The 19,842-nt window shown below is 38.7% G+C and overlaps 4 protein-coding genes across 4 annotated transcripts in view; 2 read left to right on the top strand and 2 right to left on the bottom strand.

The window, feature by feature from the left end:
* The window catches only part of LOC111319041 (WD repeat-containing protein 27), a 20,313-nt gene extending 16,557 nt beyond the window's left edge, over positions 1-3,756 (bottom strand). The window contains exons 1-8 of the mRNA XM_088726141.1: positions 3,605-3,756; positions 3,165-3,349; positions 2,499-2,640; positions 2,002-2,129; positions 1,794-1,907; positions 727-778; positions 141-211; positions 1-50 (exon numbers count right to left, since the gene is read on the bottom strand). The exon at positions 1-50 is cut by the window's left edge and continues 267 nt beyond it. Of these exons, the coding sequence (XP_088582267.1) occupies positions 1-50; positions 141-211; positions 727-778; positions 1,794-1,907; positions 2,002-2,129; positions 2,499-2,640; positions 3,165-3,305 (698 nt within the window). The 5' untranslated portion in view covers positions 3,306-3,349; positions 3,605-3,756. The remainder of the gene's footprint in view (positions 51-140; positions 212-726; positions 779-1,793; positions 1,908-2,001; positions 2,130-2,498; positions 2,641-3,164; positions 3,350-3,604) is intronic.
* LOC111347397 (mediator of RNA polymerase II transcription subunit 29) lies at positions 3,361-6,944 on the top strand. The gene is made up of 4 exons (XM_022954650.2): positions 3,361-3,519; positions 3,833-3,891; positions 5,414-5,498; positions 6,293-6,944. Exons 1-4 carry the CDS (start codon positions 3,436-3,438, stop codon positions 6,488-6,490), a joined length of 426 nt encoding a protein of 141 aa, XP_022810385.2. The 5' UTR covers positions 3,361-3,435; the 3' UTR covers positions 6,491-6,944.
* A 2,957-nt stretch (positions 6,945-9,901) lies between these two features.
* On the top strand, positions 9,902-12,185 carry LOC148729567 (uncharacterized). The gene is made up of 2 exons (XM_088726165.1): positions 9,902-10,157; positions 10,297-12,185. Exon 2 carries the CDS (start codon positions 10,481-10,483, stop codon positions 11,375-11,377), a length of 897 nt encoding a protein of 298 aa, XP_088582291.1. The 5' UTR covers positions 9,902-10,157; positions 10,297-10,480; the 3' UTR covers positions 11,378-12,185.
* On the bottom strand, positions 11,541-14,244 carry LOC148729568 (uncharacterized). The gene is made up of 2 exons (XM_088726150.1): positions 13,850-14,244; positions 11,541-13,492 (listed from the first exon to the last, which is right to left on the bottom strand). The coding sequence occupies exon 2, from the start codon at positions 13,417-13,419 to the stop codon at positions 12,187-12,189; it is 1,233 nt and encodes a 410-aa protein (XP_088582276.1). The 5' UTR covers positions 13,420-13,492; positions 13,850-14,244; the 3' UTR covers positions 11,541-12,186.
* Between the last annotated feature and the right edge of the window lie 5,598 nt (positions 14,245-19,842).

Below are 19,842 nucleotides of genomic sequence, written 5' to 3' on the forward strand. Positions count from 1 at the left end.
TCATAAAGGCATCGGTAACGACCATTGTAAGCTAGGTCATACAAGTGAACCTTTAAAAGAACAAAAAATTCACAAGAGTCAGCATTTCTCAAAATTAAAGTGCAAATTGGTTGCAAGCTTTTAATTTTGTTACTTGTTACCTTCCCATCAGCAGAACCAATTACCATCTGCTCTTGAACAGAATCCAAAGCAAGTGAAAGGAATGGATGAGCTGAAAATAAGGTATTCAAGTGATTACCATTTAACTGACTCCTAGAAGTGAATAAAATGTAACTTCTCCCTACAATATCCATACACTATCCAGCAAACAGGTAATGAGAATGTACTCAAACTTGTCAGGTGTCTTGATCTAAGACAAAATTCTTGTAACTAACTTACAAGGAAGGGTGTAGCAGCTAGAGGAGAGAATTAACAAACAGATCTTGGGAGTTAAAAGATTAACTCACTGCAAACTTTGAAGTAACAAATATCTCCGAACAATTTTCTGTTCCTGCCTTCTACGCACCAGGAAAAAATGATCACAAAATTCATTATGAAGGAGTACAAATGTTGGGGAAACTTGTTACTAAATAAATACCCTGCATTTCCAATTTACTGATTGAGAAAAACAATCTGAATAACTTGGAACTTAGAGTATGTTCTAAGGATAAAAAAAAAAACCAATTGACTCTAGGGGTAATTTGAATGGTTCCTCGTTCTATTCAAGTAAATACATTGTAACCCTACCTGACAAAATGGCTGACTGGTACACCAAACATGATTGCTCAATGTTCCATACCTTGTGTCATAAATGAAATGCACACAAAGTTTAATTAAACCATTCATTAGGTGAAACCTATAATTTTAGGCCGAGAATCATAACTAAAAGTGTGTTGTTAAGGTACTTTTCTGAGAGTTGTCTTAAATTTTTGTAAGAATAGGTTTAAAATGAGAAGATAGAGGAAAAGAAAAGTGAATCGTTTTCCCTTTCTTGCTTATATATTCTCTCTTCCTTAATATGATTCCTACAAAGCTGCCAAAGCACTCTCTACAATCCAGAGCTAGAGCGTAAATGACAAGGCTACAATTTCAAACTTCCTGAAGATCTGAAAATGTCTCAGCCAACTGATAATTTATTTTAATCCTGCTTCCACTGCCAAAGAGAGATTAGTTTATTTACTCATTTATTTATTTACTCAAATTCAATTACACAGATAATCAAAACAAAAACAAAAACAAGGAGTTAAATATAAATATATACAAGACTAGTGTAAAAATGAAGATATCTGAGTAATTAGGCCAGTTTATACAGAATTCTAGAATCCTTATTTCAAATAAACTGCCTGTGATAAAACACTAAAAACATGAAAAACTAACATAGACAAATAGCAGCAACAATAAGTAATCAAAAACTATAAAAATTTATCCTCACAACTTTTAACACACAGTCTCAGTTGTTCGGACGAGGACTTTAAATCATTACTGAAAGAACAACTAGATCAAATTCTTGGCCAAGTTTGACAAAGAAATGAATGGCCATTGGTAAGGACATTTCATGATAACTGTTGTGATTAAAAGGACTGCGGCAAACGTTCCTCTACTTTGCCCAAATCTTGTCATGATTTTATTTGCCACATAATTTCGCACATGTCAATAAAATCATCTTAATGGAAAGTCTTAAATCATTTCTCCTACTTAAAAAATTTTCCATCTCATTGTAACAGTTTTTCCTAATTACCTTTTGCTGCAGTACCTCATCAAAAGAAAATGTAATAGTTCACAATATAATGCACTGGCATGTACATTGAACATACCTTAAAAGTTCTGTCTTCACTTATGGACACAACAATTGACTCGTTTTTAGGAGAAAACTCTGCACATGTTACAATGCTGGTATGGCCCTCCAACAAAGTGTCCAGTTTGCTAGTCTAATTAAATGAAAAATAAGAGAGGTATAAATCGTATTTCTCACCTGAGAAAAAATATGTGTGTTATTAAAACTGCAAATCTGAAATAACATACCTGGATGTTAATGACCCATATTTCTTTCTCTATACATGCTGTTATCAACCTGTCAGACATGCTGAAGCTAAGATGTTGGACATGTCCCAAATCTTTACCAACTGCTATCCCACTACTGTGATCACTAGCTGTAACATCAAGATGCTTAATAGACTTTTCAATCATTGATTAGGACTGAATAGGGATGCCACTCAAGGAATCATTTTCTAATTTGCATTAGCATTCAATTTTCAAACTTAACAGATAGGTTTGTCAGGCTTGGAGCATATTACATGGTCTCATTCACATAATTTATACTACATGTTTTGCTCATAATTTACACATCAGTTCTGTTCTTCAAAAACACTTACAGTGAACCTTCTGAAGTCCTGTCTACTTCAGAGGAAGCATTAAAATACCTGTATCAATCTGAAATAAACTGTACCCATATTGCTCTAGAGCTTCTTATGGTTGACAACTATAAAATCTCCAGAAAACACTACATTAGTTTTTCATACTTATATTGTCAATAAGCAAAAGCTTGTCAATGTTCCAGATGTATATGAAGTCTTCTGATGCTGTGCAGAGGAGAAGGGGTCTGTCCTTTCGTCCAAAACAAGTGGTGCTTACTATTCCACTGTGGGCAGAGAGCTGTAAAGGCTGAAAATGAAACTTAAAATGAACAGTGTACAACCCCTTGTAAATTCAGCAAACAATTCCATGGTATAAAAAAGGATTCTCATCAAGTTAGATATTGTTGCCATGGCAGCTAGCTGCTTTTGCATTGCCGATAATTATTTTTCTAGATGGCTGCAAGGACCTAACGATCAAACGACTACTGGGTCATGTCAAATGAAATAAATAGTTCTGAAAGACATTTTCTTGCTACAAAGATAAGAAAAAATGCTACATAGTAAGTAGCTATGCACCTAACATCCTCCAGCGTCTGTTTCCTCGAAAAAATTTGATTCGATAATATTCTGATCAGTAAAAATGCCTAATTATGAATTTATTTTAACATCACTCATGAAAAGCAAGTGATCTTAGTCCTTCTTATTCATAAATCTAATTTCAAAGCTCAAAATTAACATTAAAATATATTGTATCAAACTATAATTATTGCAGTAATTAAAATTAGTTAATAACAAGTAACAAAATCTAACTTCATCTTTGATTGGCTTTACCTTCCTCGAGATATCTCCAAGCCACCAAACTCCCACAATAGTCTTCGTCAAAGGCAATGCAACAAATTCGCCTGTACAGGTCATCTGCAATTGTCCCGGAGAAGAAGAAACACGAAGCAAACCTTCCTGACTTGCCGCCATTTTGTTCAAATCTTGTTTTGGTCATACATGACGCCGTTAGTGGCCTTTGATAGAAGCAGCTGGACAATATTAGTTTAGTAGATGGTGATAGGCTTGCGATAAGCACATAGGCCTACAAGTAAAATCCAAAATGACCACCACAAATACGGCCGGCTCGGCGATTGATGCGGAATACATCGTAAAACAGATCAAAAATACTAAAGATACGCTCGCGGTAAGATTCTAATACATCAAATACTCAAAAGAGAGATTATGGTAATTGAACGTCATTTCAGTTGTTGTTTTTTGTCAAGTTTTACCTGATCGATGGGATCCTAGACTAATCGCTTTTTCAAGGCCACAACTTACGCTAGCAACCAAGCTTGATCTTTCAAGTTTTCACTTGGTAATATGTACATAAAGATAATTGGTATAGTGAGTGTGACACCAACATTTGTCTGCAGCCTGATAAGACATGTTTCGGAGCTTTAGTCCGAAATCCAATTCAACAATTACATTTATCTAGCCACAATTTTTTTTTGTTACAGAATGTTATGAGATTAGCGAATCTGGCCATTGATCAAAATGCAGAAGTTGACCTTGGGACGTAAGTTGATTTATATTTAGTTCTTATTAACCGAGCGGGAGGTCTGTATGGGAGAATCTTGACCGAGGTCGCCAGTACTGACAGAACGCAGTACCAGCGAACGAGGTCAAGATTCTCCCATACAGACCGACCTAGCTCCGTTAATAACATGTTTATTATATGGCTGTATCTTATATGGCAATTTTTTATATTCTTTGTACCTTTTTTTCCTAGACCGGTCTAGATATCTGTCTACATGGGAAAATCTAGACCGCTTTCAATATTGATTTCAGCCAATCAAATTTGTGAATTCGGTAGTTCCCAGTCCTTGTGAGACACGGCCATATGATAAATCTTATTATTAAAAACTGGATCATTGGATAATGCAATTCAAGACTCTTTGTTGGCGTAGCCATTATGGTATATTAGCCAATATACCATACTGTAATCTCCAAATATGGTAAGCATATGCGTCTGCTTAAAATTGAAAGGGAGCCCAAAAATTTAAGATTTGGCAAGATTTGTCTAATATCTTGGGGGTGTTTTTAATAAAACAATTATTCCACTTGCGCTCGTTGGATAGGAGATGATTATAGCCAACTTGGCGCTACACGCCCCAATGGCTACCTATCACCTTGTATCCAATGCGTGCCTGTGGAATAATTGTTAAGTAGACGTTTTACTGTGTAGTATCACTGAATATTTTTACAAGTTGTGCTGTATTTTGACAAGCCCACAGGGCAAGTCAAAATACAAACAACAAGTAAAAGTACTCAGCGTTACTACACAACAAAACTTCTAATAAGAGATTTATTACCCAATACGCCAAATTGTTTTTTCAGTATGGGTGGATTTCACAGATATTTCTGGAGTACAAGTGTTGCATGATATTTGTACTTGTCTCACGCATTATTTGTACTCTACGAAGTACAATTGGATAGTAATTGTGTTATTTCATGACATTTCTGCTGTGAAATGGAGTCATATTGTAAGGAGTGATTCTCCTGTTGGGTGATATAGCAGGGCTTGATGTAATAACAAAAGAGTGCTAATTTTTTGCCAAATTTTTCAGACATTTTCCAAATAGATGAATGCATCGATTGAATAAGTGTATGGTGAAAAATAGGAAGAAATGAGAAGAGGGCACCAGATAAGAATGGAGCCCATATGCAAGTGTGATTTGCAAAAAGTCATGTTTTACTACTATTCTTTTGGTCAATTTCTTTCTCCACTTTGGGTTGTATCTTTGTAGTATCTACTCAGTGTACAGGAGCTTTTAATCCATGATAGTTTACATGCAGTTTTATATATGGACGCATGTGCATCAGTGTCTTCTTGTGTAGAATGGACCGGCTGGAATAAAGAAGTTGAATCTTGACTTTATACTACAACATTAGACTTCCCTTATGGTAAAAGGGGTTTCATTTATTCAGTCTAAAGATAAACACTGTCAGGGAAATGTGATTCTCATTGCAAAACTAAATAATTTTGAACTTACTCCAGGAACCTAACCAAAGAGTATTTTTTTTTTTCCTTTTGACAGGAAGACAACTGAGGTGTCAAACAACAAGCTTGAGAAAAGTTTAGAAGATTTTTACATTGCATGTGACCAGCTCCAGCTCTTTTTGGTAAAAATGATGTTCACTTGCTGGTGAAATAACTGAAAAACAGTTAAAAAACGTTTAACTGTTGACATACTACCATTTGGTGACTGTAGGCTCCTTAAACTTTTTCAAAGGAATTTTTTTGTTATTTGTAGTTCATTAGCTATACATGACTCGTATAGTGTGTGCTGACTTTTTCAAGAGTGTTGATTTTGTTTTTCCTTGTTATATGTGTTTGAGAGTAGACATGTGAATGTTATGAATACCTGCAATTTTTTGTCTCTTTGTCAGTAATATAGACTGACTGTTGCCATATATTGGCTTATTCCATAATCACAGAATATGCTATGCTGTAAGGCCCATGGTAACATGCTCACTCTGCCACATTTAAACATCATCTGTGGTCTTGCACTGATCAGGGTCCACTTATGCCCCCAGGCCACCAATTGCTACATCAAGGTTGAACTTTAATCCAAGTTTCTTTAGTTATTTTTTCAAAAACTGTTTTGGGAGTAGCTTTTTCTATTTCTTTTGAGAGCATCTAATCATCAAATTGTAGACAAGTAGAATTAAACTGAATTTGCTCTTAAAGCTTTTAGATCTAAAACTAGACTTCATTCTAACCCTGGGTTATCCTAACTAAGCTTTGAACAACGTGGCCCAGATGCTTTGCAAAATGGCATCCACAGTGTACCAGTATTTAGAACAATCTCTCCTTCCTTTCTTCAAGTTTCCCCAAAAGCAAGGGGATACTTGATGACAGTCTTCAACCAAGAAATAATGTAAAAAATGAACCACTATGAACTTTCTCTCTTTAGGGGCTTATGAGGGAATCTGCTACACAAACTCGGAACAGTGGAAGATACACACCAAAACCTATATGCAGCAGCAAAACAGAGAATTTGACAGGAACACAAACCTACACTGAGTATCTATCGACAGTGCGTACCCAGATAGCTGCTACAAAAGAACTTCATGATTTGCTGTCAGACTTTTGCTATACTCAGCTACCATAGCCACATTGATATTTAGAGCCAGTTTCTATTTCTCAGTACTATTATTCTGACCAAGGTCACAAAAACGAAATTAACTAGTCACTAAGAAATTGATAATGATTCCAACTTTATTCAATTATGCCAATTGTTATAATTTCAATATATCAACAAAGTTGAAATGGTAAATCGGCCACCGTTATGATTATAAAAGCTAACGTTTCGCTCGGACGAAGGGCTAACGCTCGAAACGTCAGCTTTTATAACCGTAACGGTGGCCAATTTACCATTTCAACTTTGTTGATATATTCAAATTATTTCGTTACCCCCACCACAGGCGGCCCAAGCTCTCTTTGAGAACCACACAAGGAACACAATTTGCATATCGATTTATAAGGATTTGTATGGGATTTTCTACAAGATATCCATGGAGATAGTTAAAGGTGAAAATATTAAATAAAAATGGCTTACCTTATTCCATGCGTGTGTTGCTTGCTCCTGGTGTCCTTATTTTAACGATTTCACTTGATTCTAGAAGAGAAAACCAGGATTAATAAAAACGATTAAATCAAGTGAAATCGGTAAAATCAAGTGAAATCGGTAAAATAACGACACCAGAAGCAAGCAACACACGCATAGAATAAGGTAAGCCATTTTTATGTAATATTTTCACTTTTAACTATCTCTATGGATATCTTGTAGAAAATCCCATACAAATCCTTATAAATCGATATGCAAATTGTGTTCCTTGTGTGGTTCTCAAAGAGAGCTTGGGCCGCCTGTGCCCCCACCGACGTAGCCCCAAACAGTTTCTTTAGAAACTATCAGCCTTTATAGTTCACCACTAAATTTTCTCCGGTTCTTATTGGTTTAAATCGATCACGTGACGCGATAGTGTTCATCCGTGGAGAGACACTATCAGCCCATAGTGCCCTCCCGAGGAAAATACCCGGATGGATAGTACCCGTCCGCTGAAAATACCTGGATTGATAGTGCTCATCCGTGAAAAGTTTTGAATGGTATGACGGCCGCGAAGTTAGGCAGATCGGAAAAACAGTGACTTCAATTCTGACAGGTATAACGTATTATTTAGCCAATGTGCGGTTGCGAATTATTGACATTTGTTACAAGCTGTAGGCGCGGAAGAAAATTTAGTGGTGAACAATAAAAACAATAGAGTGTTTATGTCTCGGAACTATCGGTCTGATACTTGTCCCTTGGAAATTTGATGTTCTCAAAACTAGCACATTTGTTTTAAGAACATCAAATTTCCGCGGGGCAACTATCAGCCGATAGTTCCTCGACAGAAATACTCTGTTGTTTAATTATTCATATACCAATTGTTGTTTAGGACCAAAGCAAGTAAGGGTGACAAAGGATTTAAATGAAATCCAATACTTCATCCTGTAATCAGACTGGTAACGGCAATTACACTTACAACTACTTTTTTGTCTAGGAATGAGTTTTTTTAAGCGTTTTTAAGAATAACTCTGGATTTTAAATGCATTAAGTACAGATAGGGGCTCTTGTTTTCCCATTTTTTGTGGCACTCTAAAATGATACAGTTGGACCCCGATAATTCGAACTCGGATAATTCGAAGTAAAATTCATTTCCCTTGGTTTTGCCCCACTTTTCTCAGTCATTTTACCTCGGATAATTCGAAGTCCCCACTAATTCGAAGTAATTTCTGTTCCCTTAGGTCGGATTTTCCCCAATAATTCGAAGTTAAGTTACCAGCTGAATGACAGAACAGACGCTGTCGGAAATTAGAATATATATTTATGTAATAACAGTTTCGAACATTTCACAGCTCGTTAATCCCTTTATAATTGTGTTAAACAGTTCTCTGTGCATTAATCCCTGTACTGTATGTGCGGTGCTTTATAAAAGTTATTAACATGTCGATGTGATGAAAATCCATGTGCCTAAAGAGTTGACGAAAAATCCAATTTTAGTCTTTCAGCTTTGTGAACTCTCTTTCAAGAATACTGACGTGTTTCTTCTCTCCTTCAAACAAAAGTTTGCATGGCACTTTCATCCCTTCACCGTCGCCAAGATTAACAGGCATGCCTGTCACAACAGTGCATGAATTTCTGTTATCCACTCTCAGAAAATAAAAGATTGTCTTAGCTACGGTGGCCAACAAGTGCACACCGAATCAAAAAACTCTACGCCGAATTCCAAATGCCCACACCAAATTCAAATTGCTAACACCGAATTCTAAATATCCACACCGAATTCTAAATCTCCACACCAAATTCTAAATCTCCGCACCGAACTAAAATACTCTACGCCGAATTCAAAATGCTCACACCGAATTCCAAATCTCCACACCGAATTCTAAATCTCCACACCTAATTTTAAATCTCCACACCGAATTCTAAATCTCCGCACCGAATTCTAAATTTCCACGCCGAATTCCAAATGCCCACACCAAATTCAAATTGCTCACACCGAATTCTAAATCTCCACATCGAATTCTAAATCTCCACACCGAATTCTAAATCTCCACACTGAATTCTAAAGCTCCACACAGAATTCTAAATCCCCACGCCGAATTCTAAATCTCCACACAGAATTCTAAATCTCCTCGCCGAATTCTAAATCTCCACGCCGAATTCTAAATCTCCCCACAGAATTCTAAATCTCCACGCCGAATTCTAAATCTCCACGCCGAATTCTAAATCTCCACACCGAATTCTAAATCTCCACGCCGAATTCTAAATCTCCACGCCGAATTCTAAATCTCCACGCCGAATTCTAAATCTCCCCACAGAATTCTAAATCTCCACGCCGAATTCTAAATCTCCACGCCGAATTCTAAATCTCCACACCGAATTCTAAATCTCCACACCGAATTCTAAATCTCCACGCCGAATTCTAAATCTCCACGCCGAATTCTAAATCTCCACGCCGAATTCTAAATCTCCAAGCCGAATTGCTCACACCGAATTCCAAATGAATTCGTTGTGAGCAATTTGAATTGAATTTGGTGTGGGCATTTGGAATTCGGGCATTTGGAATTCGACGTAGAGGTTTTGAATTCAGTGTGCACTTGTGGGCCACCGTACTTAACTAATCGTCCACTCTTTCCCTTCTTCATATGTCCAAAAATGGTTTCTTGATCTTTCATCACACATACGGCATATTTGTCCACTGGGTTATCAGGCTCTCTTCTGATTGAAGGTTTTTCATTCACTGATGGTTTCCAGATTTCCTAGTAGTCGTGATATCCCTTTATGTAGGATTTAATCTAAAGCGAAGCAACATTCCTTAGGCAAACCATTATTTAAGCAGAGCTTGATGTAGTAATTTCAAAGCCGGTATCTAGCAGTTGAGTGCATGCGTCTAATGACAAGGACGCAATATGAGTAAACAATACACGCTAAATCACACTTTTAGCGGAAGTGGATGACTTTGTCGGTATCGTTTTTCATTAGAGTCCTAAAGTGTGACGTCACGTTGCCATGACAGCATTTTTTTCTGGTCTAAACAGTTTAAACTCATACTTCAAACATGGCGTCTTTATCGATATGCTCACTCGTTTCTTTCTTTTCTGGAGAGCGGAAATCGCTTGATCGCGGAGAAAACCACTTCAAATCCGACCATGTCCAAAGCTTTATTTATTCCAGGGGATTCATCAAAGGTGAAGTCCAAGCAAGCATGAAAAATAAGGACTACAAAGTCACAGTAAGTTGCCAATTTGGGATCACAACACGTATGTTCAATTCGAAGAACTCCCAACCCCGATTTCACCTCCAATTTAACGTTTATATTGCGGAATATATATTGCAACTTACGTGTCTGTTTCGAATTATCTTTTTATCAGATTTATCTCCGTCGATGAAAACCTTGAAATAAAAAACACAGAATGCGAGTGTCCTCGCGGCGAGTTCAAGTGCAGTCACGCGGCAGCCATATTTATTTATGGCATCCATAACCTTAGCAGGACGGACCTGGAATGCCAATGGAAACGAAAGCGAAAGGTAGAAAGCGCACAGTCTGCAAGCCAGATGTTTCCAGCGCCACCGAAGAAGAAGGATTACAGCCCTTTGGCGCGCTATCCTAGCCGAGAAGATCGGATGTGGCTGTACAGCGAACTAAAGCGCTATGGCAAATTTACAGGGACCTGCTGGATCTTGAGTCCCGAACCACAACCTGCTACCCCTCTCCCGATCAAGACGATTGAAGATATCATTTACTCAGAAGGTTTCCTTATGGCATCTACGAAGGAAAAACAATTAGAGTACTTGATTGAGAATGCCAAAGTAGAGGAGAGAACCATGAATGTTGTGAGCACCCTCACAGCTGGCCAGCGAAACAGCCCTGCATGGCACCAAGCTCGTAGAGGCCGCCTGACTGCCAGTAATTTTGGCTCCGTCCTCCAGGCAAAAAGAGTTACACCGTCTCTTATCAAGCGACTACTTGGGGAATACAACTTGAGTGGAGTTAAAGCAATTGCATGGGGACAGGACAATGAGACTGAGGCCCTGAAATCCTTCACCAACATCACAAACTTTACACCTGTACAGACCGGCCTTTGGCTACACGAGTCGGGAGTTCTGGGTGCTTCCCCTGACGGACTTGTGGGAGACGACTCGGTGATTGAGTGTAAGTGCCCCTACACACATCGAAATGCGACAATCAAGGAAGCTTGTGGGCACAAAGACTTTTACTTGGAGGAGAAGGAAGGGAATTATACGCTGTCTACCACACATGTTTACTGGCATCAGTGTCAAGGCCAAATGTTCCTGACAAAGCGCAAATTCTGCTACTTTGTTGTATGGACCACAAAGGATAGTGTAGTTATCAAGATTGAACGAGATGAATCTTGGGAGCACAATACTACTATCTTGAGTGATTTTTACTTTCATCAACTATTCCCAAAGATTACCGAGGGAGAACTTTGAAAAGTGGTGCACAGATGCTGGACATAATCAGAGTAGGGGGGGGGGGGGAATGGGAGCTAATGTAAATAGGCAATAGCTAATGTTAAAAGGTATTTTTTTAAATTTCATACATTAATTTTTTAATATAACATTACATATTCTACACTCAGATAGAGACACAAGATAAAGAACCCACATTTTTCCATTTAGCATAGTAACTTAATAATAAATTACATTCTTCCTGAAAGCAAGCTTAAACAATTTTTTTTTTGCAACCAATGGCTACTGGTAGCTGGTAACACTTATCCTGGTTACTCAACAGGGCCCAGGTGCATAAAACTTATGCCACGCTTAAGTAGGCTTGCATAGCAATGCAAAGGGAAGGGGAGGGAGCCAAAACAAAATCCATGCAGACACAGGTTATTTTTTCTGACTACCTCTCACCATCCCTTAAGCTAATTTAAGTGTGGCTTTAGTTTTATACACCTGGACTCAGGCTCCCAGCTTCTCAGACACAAAAGTAAAACCTTTAAGCCAGCACGACTTTCACACTTGGAACTACTGGACAAAAGAATTCCATACTGGTCACATGCCCCTGACCTGGATTTAGTTGAAATGACAATTTAAGAATGTCACTGGATTTCATTATAATCTATTTTCACAGAACACATAGTAGTTTGTATTAATGAACATAAAGGTGATGAATATCAGAAAAATGTAAAACTGACCACATCATATTTTTGACCAAAGCTATGTCAATACCATTTGATCTGTTACAGTGGGGCTTCTAGTAATACAAAAATAATATTAAAAACTCATTGTACTATAATTTAGTTGAAAAAAAGTTCTATTGAGTCAAATTCAAAGTCTTCGCAGCCATCCTTGATCAATGGATACTGCAAATTAACAAGAGCTGAGCACAGTTGGCATAGCTTGTCAGCATGGCACCTCAAAAATGCTGGGATGAAGCCAAGGATGCGAAAACTCTTAAGTCTTGCATTTGCACGCTCTACGTGGATGTGACATCGAGCTATTGATTTTGTCGCCCTTGCCTCACTCTCTGTAAACTTTCCATTGTTGAGAAATGGTGGTATGTTCACTGAAACACCTCTTGGAACTACATCGCTGATGAGAAAACCTTTGTCTGCCAGAACAAGATCACCAGCACTCAAATGTTTACAAAACCCAGACTCTTTAACCATGACCTTGTCACTGACTGAGCCAGGAAAAAGATCACTAACATAGGTTATAACTCCATTTGGGGCAACCCCTATAATGACTTTGAAAGAGTTCATTCCCCTGTAGCTGGAATATGTAGCATTCTGCTGGGACTTGAGCTTAGGTGCAGCAATTTGAATGTCTGTACAATCAATCACAATGCGGCAACTGCTGTACTCAGTGAAAGAGGATGGCAAACACATCTTGTTCTTTTCTCTAGATGGCACGGTTGTCATGATGTCTTTGAACAGGAGAGAATGCAGAACATGGACAAAAGTTAGTACTATGTTAGCAACAGTTGCAACACTGCATGAAAACAACTGGGCTAAATGTAGATTGGTATAATTTTGTTTCAGTTTCGTCAGAGTGATAAATATCTGGTCCTCAAGTGTGATCGCCTCAACCTTCCATCCAGCATAATAGTTTATTTCACCCTTGAATCTTGAAACATATCCCACAACAATATCAAAAACATCCTTAGTGGGTAGACCTGTCTCCATCCATATCACCTCAGGGCTCAAGCTCTTAGCAGAGTAGTGTGCACTATAGTAACTTGACATTTCCTTGTGTTTAGCAAGTTCTGTTGAAGTCATGTCAAGCTCTATTGACAGCAGAGCTTCTTTGGAACTTGTCTTTTCCTCTTGTGAGCATTCAGTGGAACATGGTTCAGAGTTCTCTTTAATCTCTTCAAGCACAGATGCTACAGTTGATAATTTCGTGGGCTCGGCAGACACTTTCCGTTTTTTCTTGGGGGTAGGTGTACTGGGAGGTGTTGGTCCTGTACCTGGCAGCAAGTCCAAACTATCAAACAGCTTGTGCCTGTTTCTGTCACTGATGGTAGGCATATTTTCTTTTCGCCCATCTTTAAAGTGACAACTGCAAAGTCGCGAATGTTTGCTGGGCTTTCTATCTCCTCTCCTATAACAGAAAAAGACAGAAGCAGTTACTATACTTGCGCTTAAAAAACCCAAAGTTTAGTTGGTTACATGCTTAACCTTGTAGTCTAAGATGTGAATGCGAAGCGAGTATTTCTCTGAGCTTGTTACTTAATACTAGTTAGTGTAAAAGCTTTGATACTCACAACTATCATATAGTTTTTTAGTAACTAAATAATCTTAGATCAAGACTGAAGACAAGGAAAGGCAAAGCCGCGAGAAAACAAATAAGACAAGAAAGAGAAACAGCTAATCGTGAATCAGTTTGAGATAAAAAAAAAACAGCTATTTCTAATCGATGGTACAGCATCGAAATATATATTATTCGAAAAATACTCACCTTACAAATGATATCCACTTATCATAGAGTGTTTTATGTTTTTTCTGGTCTGGAAACGAAAAGAATCAGCAGCAGTGGCTTTCAGATGTGAGATTGCAATCTGGATGAAAACACTGGCCCATCGCAAACTTCGTCTCCGTGGCGTTTTGACTCGAATTATTGCTCACCAGGTGCTTTTGTCCGCTTATTATACTCTTCAATAGTAAGGCCAAAGGTTATCTTGATTCTCTTTATCTTATTTCTATTATTGGAGGATAAAATGCGCTATTATAGCTCTTGAAGTGCTCGAGGTCAACGACAATGTGTCACGCTAGGGACGCCATATTGGTTTGTTTAGACCACAGAATTCCGGTGCTATGGAAACGTGACGTAAGCACTTTAGGACTCTATATTGGATCGGCATCTAACACTTGTCGCGTGCTCTCTACTTTTCCTTCAGACAAATTCTTATCGTTCTCTTCCCAATCCATACCCGTAGACATGTCTAAATAAATAATCAACAGGCAAGAAATAAAGGACATATATAGAGAATGTGAGTGACGTCACTGACTACCCCGGCTAGAAACTGGTCTGACAAGATAAAACCGGTATAACCGGAATTGATACATTGAATTTAGGAAGAACTGGTCAAATCAGAGTGTGACGTTATCAACCATCTAGATAAAAACAGGTCAGACAAGATAAAACCAGTCAAACCGGAATAAGTTCATTAAATTCAGGAAAAACCGGTTAAACCAGAGATTGTTGAAGAGGTTAGACTTGATAAACCTGTCGAATAAGTGATGTCATCACGGGTATTTTTAAAAGAGAAGTTTCTCAAAATCTTATCCTCCACGTCCCCTGCACAAGATATAATCAAAATAAGGAGGAGGAAAGATCATTTGGTATCGATTTAGCTAAGAGCCCGCTGTCACTGTGTTTTGGGTATCCCAGTGTTTTGGGGATACCCAGAACCCTAAATGTGAATTAAACAAGAGACTGCTGTGGACAAAAAATAATTGCCTGCAGACATCAGAAAATTGTCATCCAAAGTTGAGATGGTGGCTGGCGAAGAAAAATATCCATTTGATATGGTGCATCAGTCGGCAGTTTCAAGTGAAACTTTTCGGGTATTCTTAGCCTAAAATATGAGGGGATACATACCTCTCTCAATAAGTGTTATAGGTATTCCTTCTCTTAAGGAATTTTTTTAGCAGCTCCCAGGCTATAGATAGAAGCATAACGCATGTAATTACTACATATGGGAAAAGGAAGTTACTCTTGTCGAATGGCTCCGTACTCTACGTAGTTGACTAAAAAGAGTGCCTGCCATACCATTTGGGAAGTATCATTTTTGGCATGCACTCTTTTTAACCAACTATGTAGAGTCCCTAATCTTGTGAACACTTTTTCATTGAACAAAGAGTACTGAGCCATTGTGTAATTGGGAAAAAAGAGGAGTTCAGTAAGGTTTGTGTACTCTTAGCCTGACATGTGAGAGAATGCCCACATCCCTAGTGATATGGGCATCCCATCTCATATGGGGCTACCATGTTCATGGTGGATGACTTGGATTTTTCCCTAATCTTGTGAACACTTTTTCATTCCTGTTAAATTATATTGTGCGCGATTTATTGAAAATTAATTTATTACTTGGCTACCTATGAGTGTAAAATGGGGGGATACTCGAGTCTCTAGTTATAAAAGGATCCCTTCCAATATGGCTGCTGAGTTCTTAGTATGCCAGAAGGTTAGCTATTTCAATATCTCCTTGTATCGTTTTAGTTGTTGTTTTTCTTTTGTATTTGTGTGTGTTTTTATGCACCTTTACTTTTTATGTTAGATGACTTTCATGTAAACAGGGAGATGATACAGCTCTTTAAATTGGGCCATGAGGTGGAGGGAGGTAAATACAATGTTAAAACAATAAGGTTTTATTACAGTTGAAAAACGGGTCTTTAAATGTTTTTCATTAGGTGTGCTCTGGATTAGGATAAAACTTATTCTGGTGTCGATCCTCTTTACGCCTGCCTTGATGAGGTGTCCACTGTATATGATATTTAGATTAGGAGAAGAGAAGGGAGAACAAATTCGGGACAGTCTAGCTTCCGCTTGATTATTATTAATGATGTCTGGAATAATAGAGCTTACACTTGTTACAAGAAATGAAGATATGTTTAATTAAAAAGTTTATACAATTTAGTTAGTTATTTTCTCCAAGAGTTACTCAGGATTCACTGCTGCTAAGATACTTCTCCTAACTCGTTGTAAATTTCTTATAATACTGCTAGAGTCACTGAAGCAATAGGAAAACTGATTTCCCACACGTACGTGCACGCGCAGATCTTAAAAAATGGCAGGCAGCTTTGATTCCTAACCGACTCAGAGCTAGTCCAAAAGTACAAGGGTTCGGTCATTTCTTAAACGCGAAATCGATCAGCTGAACTGTTTCCATACGAAAAATTTCATTTGAAACTGCTGACTAATCGCACCTTCTAAGATGCTTCACAACAAATGAACACTTTTCTTCAACCACGACCTCAAGTGCGTGAATTAACTCTGTATGACAATTTTCTGATGTCTGCAAGCAATTGTTTTTTTGTCAACGACAAGGCTAAAGAGGATGCCTTGTTGCTTGCCTCAGTCTCTTGTTTAATTCACTTTTAGCGTTCTGGAAATCCCCAGAGGGGATACCCAGAACACCAGTGTTTTGAGCAAGGGGATACCTAGACGTCGGGGATGCCCAAAGCACTGCGACACCGCCGAAATGTTTTTTCGCAGGTGGAGGCTACACCCTTGAGAAAAGCTCGAAAGAGGAAAGAAATAGAAATCACTCAAGATCCTTAGGAGAACTCGTGTGACCTCGATCTCATTACATGTTATAACACTGGGTATACCATTGCATGCAGCAGAGCCGGATTAAGACAGATAACAGCCGTTGTCATGAGGAAGGAAAAAGAGTCGGGCACGTGGAAAAAAAATCCAGCACAGACGGTGACTTTGACCGGAACGAACTCCTCGAGGGGATAGGGTCCGTTTATTCCTGCACCCCACCAAAACTATACTGGGTCTATCGTTTTGCAGGCCCTCTTTTAGATATTTGTGCCCGACCAAACTACAGTCGGTTAACAATAAAAAGTGTCGTGTTATCGATTAATACAATCACACACGTCCGTAGTGTTACTTTGCATCTGCGAATTTTTGTCGCAGTCTTCCACCAGAGAGCCACACATACCTCGGACAGATACAGACACAAAATTCGTTGTTCGTACGAGCTTATAGAGTTTTATTCTATAAAGACAATTAGATAATATTCACATCACCATCATTTAGTGTCTTTGACAATATCCTTATCAGAAGCATTTTAGGTTCGGCTTATAATTAGGGGTAATGTACTACAAATTTACGTGTTTTCATTGGTATATGAAAAGAAAGGATTTTTTGTATCGAAATTAGATTAAGGAATAGTTTTGGACGAAGATTAGGAATGTTCAGTTTTCAAAGCAAGTCTTTTCCATAAGGTTCCCAGGAAGGGCTACATGGGCTTAGATATAAGCCAGCAGTTCCTCAGAATTTTCAAGTCTGTTATCGAATGAAGGGACTTCTGCAGGAGGTACAGGCTCATTATTTCTCCGTCACTACCTCGGTGAAAAATGCCTTCGAGATTCCTTTTCGAAGAGCTTCATGCTCGTTTTCCCTTCTTGTCGACTCTCTTTGTCCACCATTCCTGGTTTTGGTGGGAGGGGAGTAAATTTGTCCACTGGTGGAGCTCGCAACGACCTCTCTGACATTTCAGATACATTCTATTTAAGTTGACTCCCGCTTGGCATCGGTAGAGCTGAACAGGTTCGCGGCAGAAACACAAAAGGCCTTCACTGATGAGTCGGTCTTTGTACCAACTGTCAACCTCAATCTTCGCTTGGAAGAGGTAAACCGTGGCCTCGTCCACACCAGTGAAGACACAACAATTCTTCTTAGGACATGAAAAGTATTCCCAGCCTGTCTGGGAAGTTGCCTTTTCCAGTAGCTGAGAGTCAATTGGACAGACAGGGGTAGATGAAGGAAGAACAAAGCCCATCTCTTCGAGGAGTTCATTCACGTCAAAGTCATAGTCGTTGCTAGGCTTTTCTTCCTGGTGCTTGACCCTCTTTTGTTCCTTATCACCACGAGAGACTGGGGTAGAGGAAGAGACAACAAACCCCAACTTCTCGAGGAATTTATTCACGTCAAAGTCACTGTCGTCGCTAGGTATTTCATCCTCATGCCTGATCCTCTTTTGTTCCTCATTGTCGCGTAACATCTCCTTAGAATCTTTACTGATGTCCACTTCTTTCCTCTTTCGAGCTTTTCTCGGAGATGTACGCTCCACGTGCGAATGACTCTCCCACATTTTGGCGGGCTCTTAACTTAATCAATACCAAATGATGTTTCCTTTACCTGATGTTGACTATACTGTGGGTAGAAATGAAGAGAATGAAATTCTGAGAAACTTCTCTTTTTATAACACCCATGATGACGTAACTTATTCGACCAGTTTATCAGGTTTCACTTCTTCAACAACCTCTGGTTTAACAGGTTTTTCCTAAATTCAATGAGCTTATTCCGTTTTGACTGGTTTTATCTTGTCTGACCTGTTTTTATCCAGATGGTTGATAACGTCACACTCTAGTTTAACAAGTTCTTGCTAAATTCAATGCATCAATGCTGCTTAGACCGGTTTTATCTTGTCAGACCTGTTTCTAACCAAATAGTTAGTGACGTCACTCACATTCTCTATATATGTCCCTCGTTTCTTGCCTGTTGTTCATTTATTTAGAGAAGTCTACGGGTATGGATTGGGAAGGAAAAGTAGAGAGCATGAGACAAATGCTAGAGAAGATGAATATCTCAGATGATTGGTTGCAGTCTGTATTGAATGAGGAAAGTGATGGGAGCATCTCTCTGAACCACTCACCACAACCCATGGAGGTTGCTGAATGTTTTCAAATACACTATGGGGGTAGAGGAAACATGGTTACACACGTGGCCTTAGCTTGCGCCTACTACGATATCCAATCGACTCGTTTCAGACGAGAAGGCACTCAGCTTAATCTTCAAGAACTGACGAAGGTCATTGAAGATAAAAAGAAAGCCCAGTTGCAGTTGACGCGTTGGTCACCTCTTTTGGCGCTAGAAGGGAGGACGAGTCATTTGGATTATTTGTACTTCATGGTGAAAAAAGCAGCTATCCTCCTAGCTTTCGGACATTTGAATGAGATTAAAGATGAAATGCAAGGCAATCCAGGTTGGGCTGTAAAATTTGCCTTAGATACTGGGTTGAAGTCCGTTTTCGTCTTTGATGGGCAATGGTTCACCTATAACCACGGCCAAAAACGATTTTTACCATGTCCTCGACCGTATTTGTTGCCCGTTGTCACTTGTATTGTCAGCTGTGAAGAACCAACCAGAGAGATGCACATAGCTTTGCATGAACTGTTTTTCTCTGCCTTTGGTAAATGAAACTTTTAGATTAACATTTAGAACACAAACTTTGTTGTATTGGGCTAACAATTTTTATGAGTATGTGCTGTTCTTTAGAAAGTAGTCGCTGAAAACACCATTTACATTTTGTGTTCTTGACATATGGTTTTTGCAGCTCTTTTTTAGAAATAAATATAATATTCTGAATCTCATCCGCTTTCTCCATTTTTGTTGTTGATATCTTTTTTAAATAAGATCTCACGCGTTTCACAGTGAGTCGAGTTGGGAGCTTAACTATACTCTCTAGCTCCCTCTTGTAGCTCTCGGAACGACCTTTGATAAAAATTACAAGGCTTACAAGTTTGGGCCGTAAAAATTTGCCTTGTAAACTGGATTGAAATTCATTGAATGGTTTACCTACAGTCACAGCCAAAAACGATTTGTGGAAAATGCCATGTGTCTGTCTGAAATACAGTGTGTCCCTTCGAAATACGATGTTTCCGTTCGAAATATCACGCGTCTGCCTTACCCTATGGAATTAAGCTGTCTTTAGT

This window comes from Stylophora pistillata, chromosome 6, assembly GCF_964205215.1.
Source record: "Stylophora pistillata chromosome 6, jaStyPist1.2, whole genome shotgun sequence".
Lineage (NCBI taxonomy): Eukaryota > Metazoa > Cnidaria > Anthozoa > Scleractinia > Pocilloporidae > Stylophora > Stylophora pistillata.

What these genes read in the sequence shown, in the direction of transcription:
- LOC111347397 (XM_022954650.2), top strand. Translation starts at nt 3,436, where the DNA reads ATGACCACCACAAATACGGCCGGCTCGGCGATTGATGCGGAATACATC. An exon ending in GCAGAAGTTGACCTTGGGAC is followed by an intron (nt 3,892 to 5,413) that starts GTAAGTTGATTT and finishes TCCTTTTGACAG; the next exon opens with GAAGACAACTGAGGTGTCAA. An exon ending in ACCAGCTCCAGCTCTTTTTG is followed by an intron (nt 5,499 to 6,292) that starts GTAAAAATGATG and finishes TTCTCTCTTTAG; the next exon opens with GGGCTTATGAGGGAATCTGC.
- LOC148729567 (XM_088726165.1), top strand. Translation starts at nt 10,481, where the DNA reads ATGTTTCCAGCGCCACCGAAGAAGAAGGATTACAGCCCTTTGGCGCGC.
- LOC148729568 (XM_088726150.1), bottom strand. Translation starts at nt 13,419, where the DNA reads ATGCCTACCATCAGTGACAGAAACAGGCACAAGCTGTTTGATAGTTTG.